Genomic DNA, 18,455 nt, shown 5'->3' with positions numbered 1-18,455 from the left:
CGTATATTTAATCAATTGCTTTGCAATAAGGTGTTACATCACACTGGCACAGGCGCTGTCAATGTCAATGGGCGGCTCACCTTGTGGCCCCGCTGGTACGGGAAAGACCGAAACTGTTAAGGATATGGGCAAAACTCTGGCCAAGTACGTTGTAGTCTTCAATTGCTCGGACCAAATGGATTACCGAGGCTTAGGGCGAATATATAAGGGACTGGCGCAGAGCGGCTCATGGGGATGCTTTGACGAATTTAATCGAATCGAGCTTCCGGTCCTGTCCGTTGCCGCTCAACAAATAGCAGTTGTACTCGCTGCTAAGAAAGAAAAGAAAAAGCAATTTATTTTTACCGATGGCGATCGTATTGATATGTGCCCCGAGCTGGGAATCTTCATAACAATGGTTAGTAATTCTTTTGAGGCATTTTCTGTGTATTTAAATACATTATTGTACTGAATTAAATTAAAGTTTATTTTAATTGATCCGAGGATGCATATTTAATGGTAATGTTTGAGGTACGATTTAAGCGCCTTTCATCGTCGTCGTCGCCGCCGTCGTCGTCGTCGTCGTCGTCGTCGTCGTCGTCGTCGTCGTCGTCGTCGTCGTCGTCGTCGTCGTCGTCGTCGTCGTCGTCGTCGTCGTCGTCGTCGTCGTCGTCGTCGTCGTCGTCGTCGTCGTCGTCGTCGTCGTCGTCGTCGTCGTCGTCGTCGTCGTCGTCGTCGTCGTCGTCGTCGTCGTCGTCGTCGTCGTCGTCGTCGTCGTCGTCGTCGTCGTCGTCGTCGTCGTCGTCGTCGTCGTCGTCGTCGTCGTCGTCGTCGTCGTCGTCGTCGTCGTCGTCGTCGTCGTCGTCGTCGTCGTCGTCGTCGTCGTCGTCGTCGTCGTCGTCGTCGTCGTCGTCGTCGTCGTCGTCGTCGTCGTCGTCGTCGTCGTCGTCGTCGTCGTCGTCGTCGTCGTCGTCGTCGTCGTCGTCGTCGTCGTCGTCGTCGTCGTCGTCGTCGTCGTCGTCGTCGTCGTCGTCGTCGTCGTCGTCGTCGTCGTCGTCGTCGTCGTCGTCGTCGTCGTCGTCGTCGTCGTCGTCGTCGTCGTCGTCGTCGTCGTCGTCGTCGTCGTCGTCGTCGTCGTCGTCGTCGTCGTCGTCGTCGTCGTCGTCGTCGTCGTCGTCGTCGTCGTCGTCGTCGTCGTCGTCGTCGTCGTCGTCGTCGTCGTCGTCGTCGTCGTCTATATCTATCGAATATAATTCGGCAAAATTACGTTTAAGAAAATAAATAAAGGCAAATGTTCGATAGGGACGTTGAATAAATCCAGCGATTATTAAGACAATAGATAGCAAGTTTCATTAGACAATGAATCATACTATTTATTTAATTCATTCGATATGGGACATTTTAGAATCCAGGTTATGCAGGACGAAAAGAACTGCCAGAGAATTTGAAGATACAATTTCGAACTGTGGCTATGATGGTTCCTGACAGGCAGATTATTATTCGAGTTAAATTAGCAAGCTGCGGCTTCTTAGAAAATATTACTTTGGCTCGAAAATTTTATACATTATATAAATTATGCGAAGAGCAACTTACGAAACAAGTTCATTACGACTTTGGATTGAGAAATATTCTGTCGGTCTTACGATCACTTGGAGCAGCCAAAAGAATCAATTCAAAAGACTCGGAGAGTACGATTGTTATGCGAGTCTTAAGAGATATGAATCTATCAAAGCTCATAGGTATGCGATAAAAATAAAGCACTTTTTAAACAAAATAAATACTTTGGGCATAATTTCTTTTAGACGAGGACGAACCACTTTTCATATCACTGGTGGCCGATCTATTTCCAAATCAAGTTCTCGAGAAAACAACTTATCCCGAGCTTGAAGCAGCAATCGAACAGCAAATTGAAGCGGACGGACTGGTTTATCATCCACCGTGGGTCTTAAAGCTTATTCAATTGTACGAAACGCAAAGAGTAAGACACGGAATAATGACTTTAGGCCCTACCGGTGCAGGTAAAACAACTTGCATTCAGACTTTGATGAAAGCGCTGAGCGCGTGCGGAGAAGTGCATAGGTAAGATGAGACTCGACCTATGTATGCGTATATTACGTTAGACAGGTGACAGTTAAATTTGTGTTTGAATGTCCGTCGAAATGAGAAATTAATGATTAATTATATAATTGAAAGCACGCTAATCGTAATAAAATTAAAGTACATAAAGTATTAAAAGCTGCCGTTATTGCCTTGCGATAATAGCACGAAAGTCGAGGTTAAAGTCATAATTATTAACGTTAAACTTTCAATTTTCTAAATAAATTTTAAACATACATTGTTAGAAAGATTCTTATTTTAATTGGTAAATAACTTTTAATATACGTATCATTACAAGTATACTCTATATACGTGAATTTTTATACGTTGTATAAACAAAACGAGTAATCATTTTAGAGAAATGAGAATGAATCCCAAAAGCATTACCGCAGCTCAGATGTTCGGGCGATTAGATGTGGCAACGAACGATTGGACAGACGGAATTTTTTCGGCTCTTTGGCGCAAAACCCTGAAATCGAAGGAAGGTGAACACATTTGGCTGGTACTTGATGGCCCAGTAGATAGTATTTGGATTGAAAATTTAAATTCAGTCTTGGATGATAACAAGACCCTAACATTAGCTAATGGCGATCGTCTGCCAATGTCGCCAACATGCAAGATTATTTTTGAGCCGCACAACATTGACAATGCGAGTCCTGCGACTGTATCGAGAAACGGTATGGTTTATATGAGCTCGTCGGGACTCGATTGGGAGCCAGTTGTCACAGCCTGGCTCAAAACTAAGACATCCTTGCAAAAAGATGTGTTGGAGCAATGCTTTCGCGAATCTTTTGCACAGGTATTAATTTAAGATTTATTTTACCTTTTACTGAATTTATTGACGTAAATAAAGATTTACGCCTAAAGTACAAAACATTTATATTTTATATTTGTATTATTGATCATCACGTTATTAAGCATAAATGGTCTGTGTGCTTCCCGAATAATTTCTTTACGTCGTATTATTTCGAAATTTTTTAATCAAATAAACATATTATTTATCCCTGTAATTCGTTCTTATTTAACAAATTATATAAAAGTTTGGAAAAAAAAAAAGAAAGAAAATTTCACATTGGATGATGAAAATTAAATTAAATTACAGGTATACTCGTGGAGCACGCAAACTTTAACATTAGCGATTAGTGTTTTGCAATGCAACGTCGTTCGCCAGATGCTCTGTCTCTTAGAAGGCCTTATACCGCCTGAAATATCGGTCGAAGAAGAAGAAACGGAGCTGAATGATGATACTGTGCGAATAAAGCCAATGACAATTACCGAAGAATATCTGCGACGTCTTTACGTGTTTGCGTTAATCTGGGGTATAGGAGCTTTACTGGAGAGCGATGACAGATTGAAATACGATCAATACCTGAGATCGAATTTTCAATCTCTCGATCTGCCGGTTTCGCGAAAAGATGCAGAAGCTAATACGGTCTTCAGTTTCTTCGTTAACGAAACGGGAAAATGGGACTGTTGGACTAGTATATTAACAAATTATACGTACCCGGATTACTCGACGCCCGATTTCAATAGCATTTTAGTTCCCATAACGGACAACGTGAGAATCGAATATTTAATCAATTTAATAGGTAAACAGGACAAGCCGGTCCTATTAATTGGCGAACAGGGCTCTGCAAAAACTGTGATGATGAAAGCTTATATGAGGAAGGCCAATCCGGAGATAACGTTAAATAGATCGTTCAACTTCAGTTCGGCCACGACACCCTTTCAGTTTCAAAAAACTATCGAAAGTTACGTGGAAAAGAGAATGGGAAGTACATTTGGGCCACCCGGGGGCAAAAAAATGATTGTTTTCATAGACGACGTAAACTTGCCAGAAATTAACGAATGGGGCGATCAAATCACTAACGAAATTGTTCGTCAAACGATGGATATGAAAGGATTCTATTCTCTGGAGAAGCCCGGGGATTTTACGACAATATTTGACGTAAATTTTATGGCCGCAATGGGTCAGCCGGGCGGAGGACGAAACGACATACCTTCAAGATTAAAGAGACAATTTTGCATATTTAATTGCACTATACCCGATAACGCATCGATCGACCGAATTTTCAGTGTTTTAGGGGAGGGTTTTTATAACGTGAAACGTGGCTTTTCCGCGGAAATTCGAAATTTAGTTAAGAAACTTGTAGCAATTACAAGGATATTATGGCAGAACACGAGAGTCAAGCTGCTTCCGACACCTGCGAAATTTCACTATGTTTTTAATTTAAGGGATCTATCGAGAATATGGCAAGGCATGCTTGGAACATTGTCAACGGTCATTGACAAAGAAGAGACACTCATGTTACTCTGGAAGCACGAATACAAAAGAGTATTTAGCGATCGATTGATCCATCAGGCGGACAAAGACTGGTTTAATGACGAATTGGTTTCGGTTGTAAGGAATTCTTTAGGAGACACATACGTCAATATGATTCAACAAAGTCCATCGTTCGTGGATTTTATGAGGTGAACGATAATAAATGAATAACGAATGGATAATGGATATTACATCGGACACCCTAATACTGCTAATCGATAGATTATTATTCAGAAAAATATATTCTCTTAACTTCTCACATTGACATAATTTACATACATAATTAATAGCCTGCAATTTGTTAAATTTGTAGTCTTTTTCCTTCTTCATCTTATTTTCGTAATGATATTCAAGTATACCAGCACTGTTTTTCTAAATAAATGTAAAATACTAATGTAAAATTAACTAATGTAAAATAATGTAAAACCATAGCAAAAGTTCTTTTTGTACGCCTGATCGAGAATTATCTGATTCGCAAGTCGCCACTTAACTTTCTTCTTAATCAATTATTCATCAATTATCATAATTTTCATTAATTGTAGAGATGCTCCAGAGCCTACGGGCGAGGAAGGCGAAGACGCGGATGCGGAACTTCCAAAAGTATACGAGCCCGTTTACGAGCAAAAGATCTTGAGAGAACGCTTGGAAATGTTTCTGTCGCAATTCAATGAAATGCAACGAGGCGCGGGAATGGATCTCGTCTTTTTTCCCGATGCCATGCTCCATCTTGTAAAAATTTCACGCGTCATAAGACATCCGAGAGGCAACGTCATGCTCGTTGGTGTGGGTGGCTCGGGAAAGCAGAGCCTCACCAAATTGTCCTCTTTTATCGCTGGATATAAAACCTTTCAGATCAGCTTGACGCGATCCTATAATGTAACTAACTTTTTGGAGGACCTAAAGTTCTTATATCGAGCATGTGGTTGTCAAGGCAAGGGCACAACCTTCATTTTTACCGATTTGGATATTAAGGAGGAGGGATTCCTCGAATATTTGAACAATATTTTAAGTTCTGGAATGATAAGCAATCTTTTTACAAGGGACGAGCAGGCAGAGATCATATCCGAACTGACGCCAATAATAAAACGCGAGAATCAAAAGAAGATCCTTAATAATGAAATAGTGATGGATTATTTTCTGCAGAGGACGTGCCATAATCTCCACGTAGCCTTCTGCTTCTCTCCAGTAGGAGAGAAATTTAGAAATAGAGCTCAGCGTTTTCCCGCTCTTATTTCTGGCTGCACAATAGACTGGTTCGTTACGAATTCTCACCAACAATTTTAAATGTTTAATTAAATGCCACTCACCGCTTACCACTAACCACTGCTCCTCTCTTCCAATTATTCTTTAAAAATCATATTATTTTAATGACATCGAATGTAATTATGAAAATTAATTAGGAAAATAAACGCCAAATTTTACAAGATTAAGAAATAATTATATTATCAAATTGAATTTTTATCATATATAATATTTCTTTGTTTTCAAATTCTTGTTTCTAAAAAGCGGATAAACCGTGCTACTTCGATGATTTGTATAATTAAACATAGAAATGAATAAAAAGTAAAAGAAAAAGTGGAGGATTAAATTATCTTGTAAATTTATGTCATTGAATTTGTGATATTTTATAAGTAGTCGATAATTTCTTTCCACTTCTCGTCCACAATATTATCCATTGAAATTGCATTACAATATTTTCCATTGCATTACAATAGTATTCCAAAGCCTCGTGTGTTCAACCATTAATGATAAATAAAAATTGCATATATCAAACTTAGGTTCCAACCTTGGCCCAAGGATGCTCTGGTCCTCGTAGCTGAACATTTTTTGCATGATTTTGACATCGCGTGCACTCAGGAAGTGAAATCACAACTGGTGAACGCCCTCGGCTCCATCCAGGACAAAGTGTCGGAAACATCGACCGAGTACTTCCAACGCTTTCGACGCGCGACCCACGTTACGCCTAAATCCTACCTAAACTTCATCGGTGGTTACAAAAATATTTACAAAATGAAGCAGCAAGAGCTTGGCGAAGGTGCTCGTAGAATGGACACGGGCTTAGCGAAATTAGAAGAAGCGTCGATATCAGTGGAGATTTTGAAGCACGATCTTGCTGAAATGGAGAAGGAATTGGTTCAAGCCTCGCAAACCGCGGAAACGGTGCTCTTAGAAGTCACGGAGAGAGCTACGCAAGCCGAGTCATTCAAAAATCAAGTGCAGAAAGTTAAGGACAAAGCTGAGCAGCTAGTGGCTTGCATTGCCGAGGAGAAGGGGCTAGCGGAGCAGAAACTAGAGGCCGCGAAGCCCGCACTCGAGGAGGCCGAGGCAGCGCTCAATACCATAAAACCAGCGCACATTGCAACTGTGAGAAAACTCGGCAGGCCGCCGCACTTAATTATGAGAATTATGGATTGCGTGCTAATTTTATTTCAAAGGAAGTTGGGTAAGGATAATCGTTTTAATGTTTAAAATTTACATGTTTCCAAACACGTGGCGACGTTTTGTAGTAATAATTATTACTCGTCATCAAATTTGTCTGATTAAATCAATGAGAGCTCCTTGGAATATCATATAAAATTCGAATTTTCAGATGAAATTTATGTCCATGCTGACACTTGCCATTAAACTACCACTTTGTAATTAAAGATTTTATTTTAATACAAGTACAGGTCCTGTCGTGCCCGACATTACAACGGCATGTCCAAAACCTTCGTGGCAAGAATCATTAAAGATGATGGCAAGCACGACATTTTTGCTGCAACTACAAAATTATCCAAAAGATATTATTAACAACGAAATGGTCGAACTCCTGAAGCCGTACTTCAAAATGGATGATTATAATATGGAAACAGCCCGAAGAGTCTGCGGTGATGTAGCTGGCCTACTATCCTGGACCAAAGCCATGGCTTTTTTCCATTCGGTGAATAAAGAAGTTTTGCCGTTAAAAGCAAACTTAACGCTGCAAGAAGCCAGGCTGAAGGTTGCCATGGAGGATTTGGCGAACGCCGAGAGAGAACTGGCCGAGAGAGAAATGGCATTACAAGCTGTCAAGGGTAGATTGAAAAATTATGATATTAGAGATTTTTATGCAATTTATAAGCTATTGTAAGACTTGCAGCACTTTTATTATTTATAAACGGGGCTTGATGCGCATTATCACTATGTCTATTAAATATTGTTATTATGTTGATGCGATTGCAGGTCAATACGACAGCGCGGTGGCGGAAAAGCAAAGACTCACGGACGATGCTAACGTTTGCCTTAGAAAAATGACCGCTGCAACTGCCTTAATTAATGGTCTAGGAGGTGAAAAGATTCGCTGGACCGAACAGAGCAAAGATTATAAGTTACAACTGGGTAGATTGGTCGGTGACGTTCTCCTTGCGACTGGTTTCCTCTCCTACTGCGGCCCCTACAATCAACAATTTCGAGCAAATTTAATATCATCGTGGATGAGTATTCTCATGTCGCGAATAATTCCTTTTACCCAAGACTTGATCATTACCAATATGCTCGTCGACACGGCCACGATTTCCGAATGGACACTTCAGGGTTTGCCAAACGACGAACTCTCGGTGCAGAATGCTCTAATTGTTACAAAGTCCTCGTCCTATCCGCTCTTGGTCGATCCACAAAATCAGGGAAAAATGTGGATTAAAAATAAGGAAACATCGAACGAATTGCAAATTACATCGCTCAATCACAAATACTTTAGGACTCACTTGGAAGATAGTTTGTCGCTGGGTGAGTGCGCTATATTACTCGGTATAACTATTATTAAATATTGCAATTAACCATCGTTCATAATGTCCAATGCAACTACGTCAATTCGCAGGCCGTCCATTGCTTATTGAAGACATAGCGGAAGAACTCGATCCGGTTATAGACAATGTGCTTGAGAAAAATTTTATCAAGTCTGGTTCGATTGAAAAAGTCATCGTTGGCGATAAAGAATGCGACGTAATGCCCGGATTCATGCTATACATTACGACAAAATTGCCTAATCCTGCATACAGTCCCGAGATATCAGCAAAGACATCAATTATTGACTTCACCGTTACCATGCAGGGCTTGGAAGATCAATTACTGGGTCGTGTTATTTTAATGGAAAAAGCTGACTTGGAAGCCGAACGTGTTGCTTTATTCGAATCCGTAATGACTAATCAGAGGTCAATGAAAGAGCTTGAGAGCACGTTGTTGCACAGATTAACTTCATCCGTTGGGTCATTGGTCGACGATGAGGCTTTAATTGGTTTGTTCACAAATTGTATAATATTTTACATAAAGTTCGTTCGCATAGTTGTTGTTGTTGTTGTTGTTGTTGTTTTTTCTTTTTGTCTGTTTTTTTTCTTTTCTTTTGTTTACCTTTGATTATCTCATTTAGAGGATAAATCGAAATAAATCGAATTTTTATTATTAATTTAATCGAAAACAAAGCGATCAACAATTTTTTGTTTTAAAATAATTCGAATTATTTGTAATAGACGTTTTTTTCCTCGAAAGTGAGTTTCACAATTTTACAAAATTAGCCAATCTAACTTCTTACCAAGTGAAGCAATTAAAATATATTTATTTCCATGATAATAAATTACCAAGGCGTAGGAGAAATATGTCTATAAAATTTTGTTATTTCGCTAATTAATATAGGTAATCTAATAAAAAATTTTGTTATCCATAAATACTTTTTGGGATATTAACAACACTAACTCAATGAAATACCATTATTTTGAAAAAAGACTCTTTAACGTTATTCGTTATTCTATTATTCTCGTATTCATTTTTTCATTTTTAAAATTTATAATCTCAAGAAATGCAAATATACTGTTAAATCCATTGCTAATATTCTAAATCTCAATAATAATGAAAGCAAATTGTGTCAAGAAAACATAATTATCATTTACATTGTATTCATCTGAAATATCATTCAGACCTAGTTGTACCGTATGCATGATTTATAAAAGAAATTACATCAACTGTTTACTAAACTACTCATTATTCATTTTAATTAAAAGTTTGGCAATATTTTCAATAAGTCACATTATATTTACAGGAGTTTTAAGAGAAACGAAATCCACATCCGAGTCAGTTAAAGAGAAATTACAAGTGTCCGTGTTGACGGAAAAAAAAATAATAGTTGCAAGAGAAGAGTTTCGAGCAGTTGCAGCAAGAGGATCTATATTATATTTTTTAATCGTCGAGATGAGCAACGTAAATGTTATGTATCAGAATTCCTTGAAGCAATTCCTCACCATATTCGATAATTCGATTACAAAGTCGGAAAAAAGCATAACTACCAATGAAAGAATCAACATTATTCTAAGGCACTTAACATATGAAGTTTGGAGTTTTACTTTGCGAAGTCTCTACGAAAGACATAAGTTACTATTTACGCTGATGCTTGCTATGAAAATTGATTGCCAACGAGGTTTAATATCACATAATGAATTCATGGCATTTATTAAAGGTGGAGCGTCTCTCGATTTAAATGCAGTAACTCCTAAACCCTTTCGTTGGATATTAGATATAACGTGGTTAAATCTCGTTGAGATTAGCAAGCTAAAGGTCTTTGCCGAAATATTGACGAAAATTGAATTTAGGTAAGATTATTAGTAGGATTTTTACTATCCCAATTGGTTTAATTATTTATTATTATCGCATTTTATGTGACATAATTCGCCATTCATATGAACTTATTACATTAGTACGGCATATTTGTGCAACAATGTTAACATCAAAACGACTTACTAATCGTCTAACTATCGTACATTTTACTTGTTACTAGTGAAAAAGAATGGCGTATTTGGTACGAAAAGGAGAAACCAGAAGAGGAAGATATACCATGCGGATATCAGAAAAGTCTGGATGTTTTCCGCAAGTTGCTTTTAATTCGATCTTGGAGTCCCGATCGAACGCTTTCTCAAGCCAACAAGTACATTAAAAAATCACTGGGAAATCATTACGGGGAAGCAAAAATTTTGGATCTAGAAGCTACGTGGTCAGAGTCAGAACCAAGGACGCCACTAATTTGCATTCTGTCTATTGGATCGGATCCTAGTCCGTTAGTGACATCATTAGCCAAGCAAAAATCAATACGTACGTAGTATTTGTAATATTCAGATTTCGATAATAAGCCGAACAAACCTTATTTCTCGGTAAAAACAACACCCAAGGATTTTGTAATTTTTATCTATAATTTATGCATTATAGTCTTTGCAATCATGCACACGCATTGGCGTTCGTTCATTTGCACGATTGTAATTATAAAAAAATTATGTAATACTTTTCATTGTTGCATTTTTGCTTATGATACTTTGTGAAATTACTAAAATTTTATAGAGAATATAGATTATTTTTTGTGATAATTTCTTCTGCTTTTATGGGTGTATATTTTACAGGCCGATATCACTTGCATTATTAATCAAGATTGATATTAATGTTTATATAGAGTGTCTTTTGTAATTAATTACATGATCTAATCTTCATAAAAATTGAATGAAAAAAAAAAAAAAAACTTGTAAAATGAGTGTCCATCGTTTTTCATATAAAACTTTCCAAATGAATTTATGAAAATGCATTAATATTACATTGTTAATAATTTAAAGTCATAATTTATTCATTACATCACAGTACTGAAATCAGTATCCATGGGACAAGGACAAGAATGCCATGCCAGAAAAATGATAATCGATGCAATGACAACTGGTGGATGGGTACTCTTACAAAACATTCATTTATCATTACCATTTTGTTCGGAACTAATGGATATTCTTATGGAATCGGATCAAATTAACGATTTATTTAGACTTTGGATGACGACGGAAGTCCACTCGCAATTTCCCATTGGCCTGCTTCAGGTATCCATGCGCAACGTTCAAATGATCAATAGTTGTCTAAATAAAATAATTATCAAAAAAAAAAAAAAAAAAAAAAAAAAAAAAAAAAATAAGTATTTAAAGTTATAACTCAAAATACCTATTATGTATATTATGTATTTCATATACAAAATATATTGATAAAACATAATCCATTGTAGTATTTATATTGAATTTCTCAAAATTTCAACAAAATTACTCGCACATATTTCTTTCCAAATATACGAGCTTCGACTACAATTACATTCGCATAAATAGTAGTTTATTATGAATTAATTAGAATGCAACGCAGTCTTACCACCTTACACTTAAATTTATATCTATAATTGCTTATCGAATATTGCTCGACAATATGGATTTTCAAGTAAAATGCTTTTATTTCTTAAAATCCATGTAAAGCAAAGATAAAGTTTTAGTTAATTGCGGTAAATGCACCCTCCCTACAGATGGCCATAAAATTTACGAACGAACCACCACAGGGAATCCGAGCTAGTTTAAAACGAACTTATCAAGGAGTAAGCCAAGATATGCTTGATTATAGTACACAAAGTCAATGGCCACCTCTACTTTATGCAGTTGCTTTCCTTCATACGGTAGTGCAGGAGCGCCGAAAATTTGGACCACTCGGATGGAATGTTCCGTACGAGTTCAATCAAGCGGACTTTGCTGCTTCGGTGCAATTCATCCAGAATCATCTAGATGATATGGACTCGAAGAAAGGAGTGTCTTGGCCAACGGTGTGTTACATGCTTGGCGAGGTAACTGAAAAACGCATTAATGAACTAATCGATATAAATATATTGTTTAATTAAAAATATTGTGAAATGAAACGTAGTTGGTCAGAAAAAAAAAGAAGAAAAACAAAAAAAAATAAATAAATAATGCCTTACATGTTCACTTATATAATTTCATTTTGATCTCTAAGAAACTTATAGTATCAATGGAATTATTCAATTATTCTCTGAAGCAATTGCTAACATAAATAAAATTCTCTTATTAAACATTTAGTTGCATTTGAATTGTATTTTGAAGAGTTCTCTCTCTCTCTCTCTCTCTCTCTCTCTCTCTCTCATCATTCTTCATCATCAATGCATAAGTTTTGAATTTCACCCAAATTTATAATACGCTTTTCATGATAATTATTTAAAGGCTATGAATTTTTGTTAAAAGGTTCAGTACGGTGGTCGAGTCACCGATGACTTTGATAAACGACTATTAACCACTTTTACTCATGTGTGGTTCTGCGATGTACTCCTACGTGCTGGTTTTGAATTTTACAAAGGCTACCGAGTACCACAAACAAAAAGCCTCATTGGCTACTTGGATCATATAAACAGTTTACCTCAAAACGATACACCTGAGGTCTTTGGTCTACACTCTAATGCAGACATTACGTATCAAATCAATACAGCTAAAGGCATTTTGGACACTATCCTTAGTGTCCAGCCAAAGGAAGGAGGTCCTCAAGGTGGTGAAACTAGAGAAAATGTAGTATACAGATTAGCTGAAGATATGTTGGCAAAATTACCAATGGAATATAATGCTTTTGAAGTAAGGGAATCTTTGCAAAGGATGGGTCCATTATTACCAATGAATATATTCCTTCGCCAGGAAATCGATAGGTAGAGCATTCCTTAATTACATGTAAATTCAGAAGAGTTTTCAGTCTAAATAATAAAATAGGAAAGCATGTTAATTGCTTAAAGAGGGACATAAATTCTTGCGAAAGAAAAAGAAAAGAAAAGAAAAGAAGATAAAAAAGAAAACCCATTATGAACCCGAAAACCGATCATTAAGCTAACGTATAAACAAAATTTGACATAAAAAAATTGTACAATTTTGTCCGTTTACATAAACTCGCGAATTAACCACTCGAAGAAAGTTATGTCTAAGCGTTATTCTTGCCATTTTTAATTAATACTGTGTGCATTATACTTCTTCACCTTTTTTTTTTTTTTTTTTTTAGAATGACAAGAGTAATAAGGGAAGTGCGTACAACACTGACAAATCTCAAATTAGCGATTGATGGTACAATCGTAATGAGTCAAAGCTTACGCGAGTCACTCGATGCAATGTACGATGCCCGATTACCGGAGAAATGGTTGAGAATTTCATGGGAATCAGCAACGCTTGGATTTTGGTTTACCGAACTTTTAGAAAGAGATACTCAATTCAGAACATGGTGTAATTATGATCGGCCGAATGTTTTCTGGATGACAGGATTTTTTAATCCTCAAGGATTTCTAACAGCCATGAGACAAGTATCATTCTTTATTTTATAAAATGTTTTATTTACAACAATCATATTATTAATAATATTAGTTTTTAATGAAACAAATTTACTGTAGAATAATTTTTTTTTATTTATAGATTACAATAATTACAGCGTATAAATACTAAAATAAGAAAAAAAATTACAATATATCTTTTTCTTTTAATAAGTAAAATAAAGCTTATAAAATATTTTTTTATTTCACAATGTGCTTTAACGTTATTAATTTGGTATCAAGTTCCTCGTCATAAAGATTTTTTTCTTTTTCTTACTGTAAATAATAATAATAATAATAATAATAGCTCCATATTGTTAAATATGGTTTCATTCATATTTCATTGCATTTCATTCATTCATATAATAATGTATGCGTGTATAATTATTTATTCAAAAAGAAAGAAAAAAAAGAAAAAAAAGAAGAGAAGTATAAAAAGAAAATCGCCAATATTAAAAGTAATTAATGATCATGACTCGGTATTGCAATTGTAAACAAATATATCTATATTTATATGTTTGTGTGTGTGTGTGTGTGCGCGCGCCTCTTTACTAATTAATTAACCATTAAACGTTTTTTCCTTTTTTTCTATAATTTTACTAATCAAATAATATTGATGTAACAATTTTAGGAAGTAACAAGAGCTCATAAGGGTTGGGCTCTCGATTCGGTAGTCTTACAAAATTTAATAACACGATATAATAAAGAAGATATTAAGGAACAACCACAGGAAGGTGTTTATGTACATGGATTATTTTTAGAAGGTGCTTCGTTAGATCGCAAATCTGGAAAGCTCGTTGAGAGCAAACCAAAAGTGCTCTATGAGCAAATGCCAGTTATTTATATTTATGCAATTAATACTACTGCGGGAAAAGATCCGAAATTATACGAATGCCCAATATATAGAAAACCACAAAGAACTGATCAGAAATATGTTGGCTCCATTGACTTTGAAACAGATCACAATCCTAGGCACTGGACACTTCGTGGCGTAGCTTTATTATGCGATATCAAATAAATTCTGCAGCTCTGTTTTTACTATTTACTGATGTGAATAAAGCATTCTGTGCTTTTATGTTCGAAAGATTGAAATTTGAAATGAATTTAACTCAATATATCACCTTTTTTTTTTATTTTTTTTTTTTTTTTTTTTTTTTTTTTTTGGAACGGGCAAGCGCACAGATTGTATTATTCAATTCAAAATAGTTTGATATAATAATGTTACATAATAATTAAGATGTAATTGTCTTAATTAGAATCACTGAAATAGTTTAACTTTAAAAGAAATTCTAAACATTTAATTGATAACATAATTAATTTAAAAGAGATATCAACATTCTTTGATTCTAATTTATTGCAACAAACTTTTCACCGTATCGATAATGTTTTTTATAGCGTTTGCTTCTGCCGACATAATATTTTGACCGTAGCCAAATTCTTGAATATCTGGTGCTGTGTTTAATTTTATACTTATTATGGACTTTGTATTGAAGTTTTTGTTAGAAGAATATTTCATATAATAAACTGGTATTTCAAATGATTCCATAACATTTTCAAATTTTTGCTTTAACTCGTGCGTGTTAGCTATATTTTCCAAACCAATTTCAATGTCTTCTAACAGTACTAGAAATTCATTTCTCTCTTGTTCGCTCAATCTTTCTTTTAGACTTTTATAGTAGTTTGATATTTTAACACCCCAATTTACTTTAGGTTTTACTATCTCGTTATTTGTTTTACTTAATTTTCCATATTTAGCAATTGCTACTTCATTTCGAATGTCCATCATGTTTGTTTTAGAGTCAGATAATTTATTAATTACTCCATCCGTGACGACGCTTGAAATACGATTTAGCATTTTCCGTGCTGCTTCATGTTTGGCCTGTTTCTTTGTCGTAGCGGTGCCTTCTTCTATAAAGGTCGATACCAAACATTGTACAGTAAAAACTTTTGCATGAGCGGGTCCTATGTTGCCTGTCTCTTTATACAAAGGATCATCTAAATTAGTCAGCGAGCAGAAATCCTAGAAATACAAGAATCAGATACATAGAACAAGATACATTCTTTTAACTAAAACTAATAATGAATTAATTTTAACAAGAAACTAAGTTTATTTACATTATTTGTAATTTTGTTCGCGATTCATTGTAAGATACACATTTTTTTAATTTACATTTCGTGTAAATTAATTTTCCAATTAACAAATTCATTGGATAATTTTTGTCATTTTCTCGATTCAATTTATAGTTTCAATAAAATTTGATGTTTTAAAATATAAAACTGTTTATTTTCTTACAATTTAAAATTACTACCTGTAGTTCACCAATGGTATTACGAAATTCAACGTTTGTTGTTAACTTTGGTGATTCAGGTAATTTCGGTATTGGTGATTTGATTGGTGATTTGCAAGGACTCGCAGGTAACTGAAGTAGCCCCTTTTCTTTTGCAATTACTTCGAGCATCGCCGTTGCTGCTTTATGCTTAGCATCTTTTTTACAACGACCCGTCCCAGATGCTTGGAGACCATCGCATAAAACTTGATATGTAAAAACATTTTGATGCGATCCACCTCCATTATAAATAAGCTCATAATTTGGAATTCCACCCTTTTTTACCATCATTTCTTGTAATATGGAGACAGGTGTCTTCTTCATAGTTTTATCATCAAACGGGAACTTGGCTTTTGTGAATAATCTAAAAATACTTAAATATCGATGAGAAGTATAACTTGAACCTAATAAATGTTATAAACCTTATTACATCCTTACTTTATTAAAGCAATGATATTCGAAATTATATCACAATTTACAAGCGATATATTAAACGTTGAAGGAATTGAAAAAAAAAAACAAGAAATCATGGTCATTAAATATTACACTACATAAAGCAGGCATAATTTCATTCAAATGCTTACACTGATATCACATTGGCCAAAATTAATTTAACCTTTTACCATGAATAAGTTTTAAGTTCTCAACAACTTTTTCATATACATAATTAATCACGAATCATTCGGTCATATCAAGTTAACCTTAAGTTAAGTAGTCGATACCTTTCAAACAATGCAAATCCTCTGGTTTAGCCACATGGGAAGAATCGGGACAAAATTTATTGTCCTACGAGAGGGCAAAAATTGTATTATCCTACGGATAAACTATTGATTATTGATATGGCATAAGCCGAAATTATCCGTGAGAAATTTAAAAAGGCCCAGAAGTTTTTGGGAATTTTTCTTTGAATCTTTTGGCTTTCGCTGGCTGAGCCGTTGAAAATCGATCAATGAAAGATCAATTGAAATGATGTACGTGAACGAAAAATTGTCGGTGCATTTATGAACAAAGGTAACATAAATTCCATTGGAGTTACGTTACAGTTTATTATCATTAGTATATACATTGTGTTTACAATATTATAATTGAATAAATGAATAATGAAATTTTATTCGTGTATCTTAAATTATATCTTTATACATTATTATAAGCTATATAAAATGATTGATTTCTAAGATAATTTCACATTGTACAAGTCTTGTTTTGCTTTTGGGATAGTACATTAACCTAACCTTAAATATGGCATACATAAAAGCATGTATATATTTATGTATTCTATGCCTAACCTAAATTATATTAATTTATTTATATATCGGCTATTGTGTTTAATACAATTATTCTAGTACTACGTATTAATACCGAGGTATTTAAAATCATTAGCAGTATTGGATAAACGTGATGAATATAATTTAATTTTCTAAGGGACAAATGAAACAAAATTACTGCCTGAATGTATATTAAATGAACATTCATGAATATAGTTACTGTTTCATCTAGTAAATGTTAAAATACGGTTCATAGATCTATTAAATTATACAATCGCATAGTTTATAAGTTAACAAGGAAAAATGATGGATTTCAAATTATTTAATTATGTGAATAAAATGGTAAAAAGTAGAGTTCTATCTCTTTCAACAATTTCATGCCAATATTCAAATTGCAGTTATCGCAACACTATTTTCTGTCACAATATAAATAATTGCACGGCAATATTAAAAACTAATATAATGACGCAGAAACAAATGCGAATTAGTAATTGTATATTATCAAGAAATATTTATTTGTCTAAACTATATTGTGCTAAAAATAAAAGTAAAGAAAAAAAAAAATCAAAACCAGCAAATCTTGATTTACGAGAGGTAAATGAGATATACAATGTTGAAAAATTGAAGCTTCAATTTACGAGAAGTATTGAAAATATGAAAAATGAGTTTGTAAAGAATTTTACTCTTCGTTCAACTGTGGGCTCTATAGAACTCATTTCGGTTAAAATGGAAGATAAAGAATACGAAATACAAGAGCTTGCGCAAGTTAATCGTACACCAAAATCAGTGATACTTCATGTTAATTTTCCATTAGCGATACCATTAATTGTTAAAGCTATTCAAAATAGTGGACTAAATATCAATCCACAATTGGATGGAACAACTATTTCTTTACCTATTCCTAAGTAAGTATAATTTTTAAGTTTATTTCCTTTTCTTTAGACCCTTACAAAGATGTCGTATATTTATAATTTAGAGTTACAAAGGAATACAGGGAAAAACTTGCCAAAGGTCTCAAGATAGTCTACATGAAATACAGAGATGAGATTAAAAGTAACAGGTCTGCAGCGATTAAAACAATAAAAGGTTCAGCCATTGGAGAGGATGTAATTCGTCGTGCCGTAGCACTAATAGAGAAAGTTGCCGATCAATATTTAAATGAAATTGAAGATATTTTCAAAAATAAGCAAACCGATATATTAGGAAATTGAAGTTCATGGCAAGTCATGTAATTAGTTCAAAACTTAGATTGACATATTAAAATTCAGCATCGATGAATTGGTATTAAATTATTAAAAATATACTCTTTTGGAAAGTCTGGTTAT

General features: G+C 34.8%; 3 protein-coding genes across 3 annotated transcripts in view; 2 read left to right on the top strand and 1 right to left on the bottom strand.

The window, feature by feature from the left end:
* The window catches only part of Dhc1 (dynein axonemal heavy chain 1), a 28,346-nt gene extending 13,720 nt beyond the window's left edge, over window positions 1-14,626 (top strand). The window contains exons 24-40 of the mRNA XM_011506451.1: window positions 31-397; window positions 1,385-1,718; window positions 1,782-2,058; window positions 2,434-2,875; window positions 3,179-4,548; window positions 4,942-5,652; window positions 6,178-6,842; window positions 7,069-7,452; window positions 7,601-8,143; window positions 8,235-8,651; window positions 9,450-9,996; window positions 10,182-10,492; window positions 11,027-11,253; window positions 11,718-12,029; window positions 12,442-12,893; window positions 13,238-13,532; window positions 14,170-14,626. Coding sequence (XP_011504753.1) covers window positions 31-397; window positions 1,385-1,718; window positions 1,782-2,058; window positions 2,434-2,875; window positions 3,179-4,548; window positions 4,942-5,652; window positions 6,178-6,842; window positions 7,069-7,452; window positions 7,601-8,143; window positions 8,235-8,651; window positions 9,450-9,996; window positions 10,182-10,492; window positions 11,027-11,253; window positions 11,718-12,029; window positions 12,442-12,893; window positions 13,238-13,532; window positions 14,170-14,556 — 8,041 coding nt within the window. The 3' untranslated portion in view covers window positions 14,557-14,626. The remainder of the gene's footprint in view (window positions 1-30; window positions 398-1,384; window positions 1,719-1,781; window positions 2,059-2,433; window positions 2,876-3,178; window positions 4,549-4,941; window positions 5,653-6,177; window positions 6,843-7,068; window positions 7,453-7,600; window positions 8,144-8,234; window positions 8,652-9,449; window positions 9,997-10,181; window positions 10,493-11,026; window positions 11,254-11,717; window positions 12,030-12,441; window positions 12,894-13,237; window positions 13,533-14,169) is intronic.
* Window positions 14,627-14,889: 263 nt separating this feature from the next.
* Window positions 14,890-16,257, bottom strand: LOC105367682 (interferon-inducible double-stranded RNA-dependent protein kinase activator A homolog B). Its single transcript, XM_011506450.1, has 2 exons — window positions 15,848-16,257; window positions 14,890-15,558 (listed from the first exon to the last, which is right to left on the bottom strand). The coding sequence occupies exons 1-2, from the start codon at window positions 16,187-16,189 to the stop codon at window positions 14,890-14,892; spliced, it is 1,011 nt and encodes a 336-aa protein (XP_011504752.1). The 5' UTR covers window positions 16,190-16,257.
* Window positions 16,258-17,592: 1,335 nt separating this feature from the next.
* Window positions 17,593-18,445, top strand: mRRF1 (mitochondrial ribosome recycling factor 1). The gene is made up of 2 exons (XM_011506449.1): window positions 17,593-18,035; window positions 18,107-18,445. The coding sequence occupies exons 1-2, from the start codon at window positions 17,593-17,595 to the stop codon at window positions 18,339-18,341; spliced, it is 678 nt and encodes a 225-aa protein (XP_011504751.1). The 3' UTR covers window positions 18,342-18,445.
* Window positions 18,446-18,455: the final 10 nt, after the last annotated feature.

This window comes from Ceratosolen solmsi, unplaced genomic scaffold (assembly GCF_000503995.2).
Source record: "Ceratosolen solmsi marchali unplaced genomic scaffold, CerSol_1.0 scaffold7, whole genome shotgun sequence".
Lineage (NCBI taxonomy): Eukaryota > Metazoa > Arthropoda > Insecta > Hymenoptera > Agaonidae > Ceratosolen > Ceratosolen solmsi.
This window is presented reverse-complemented; position numbering and strand designations above follow the sequence as displayed.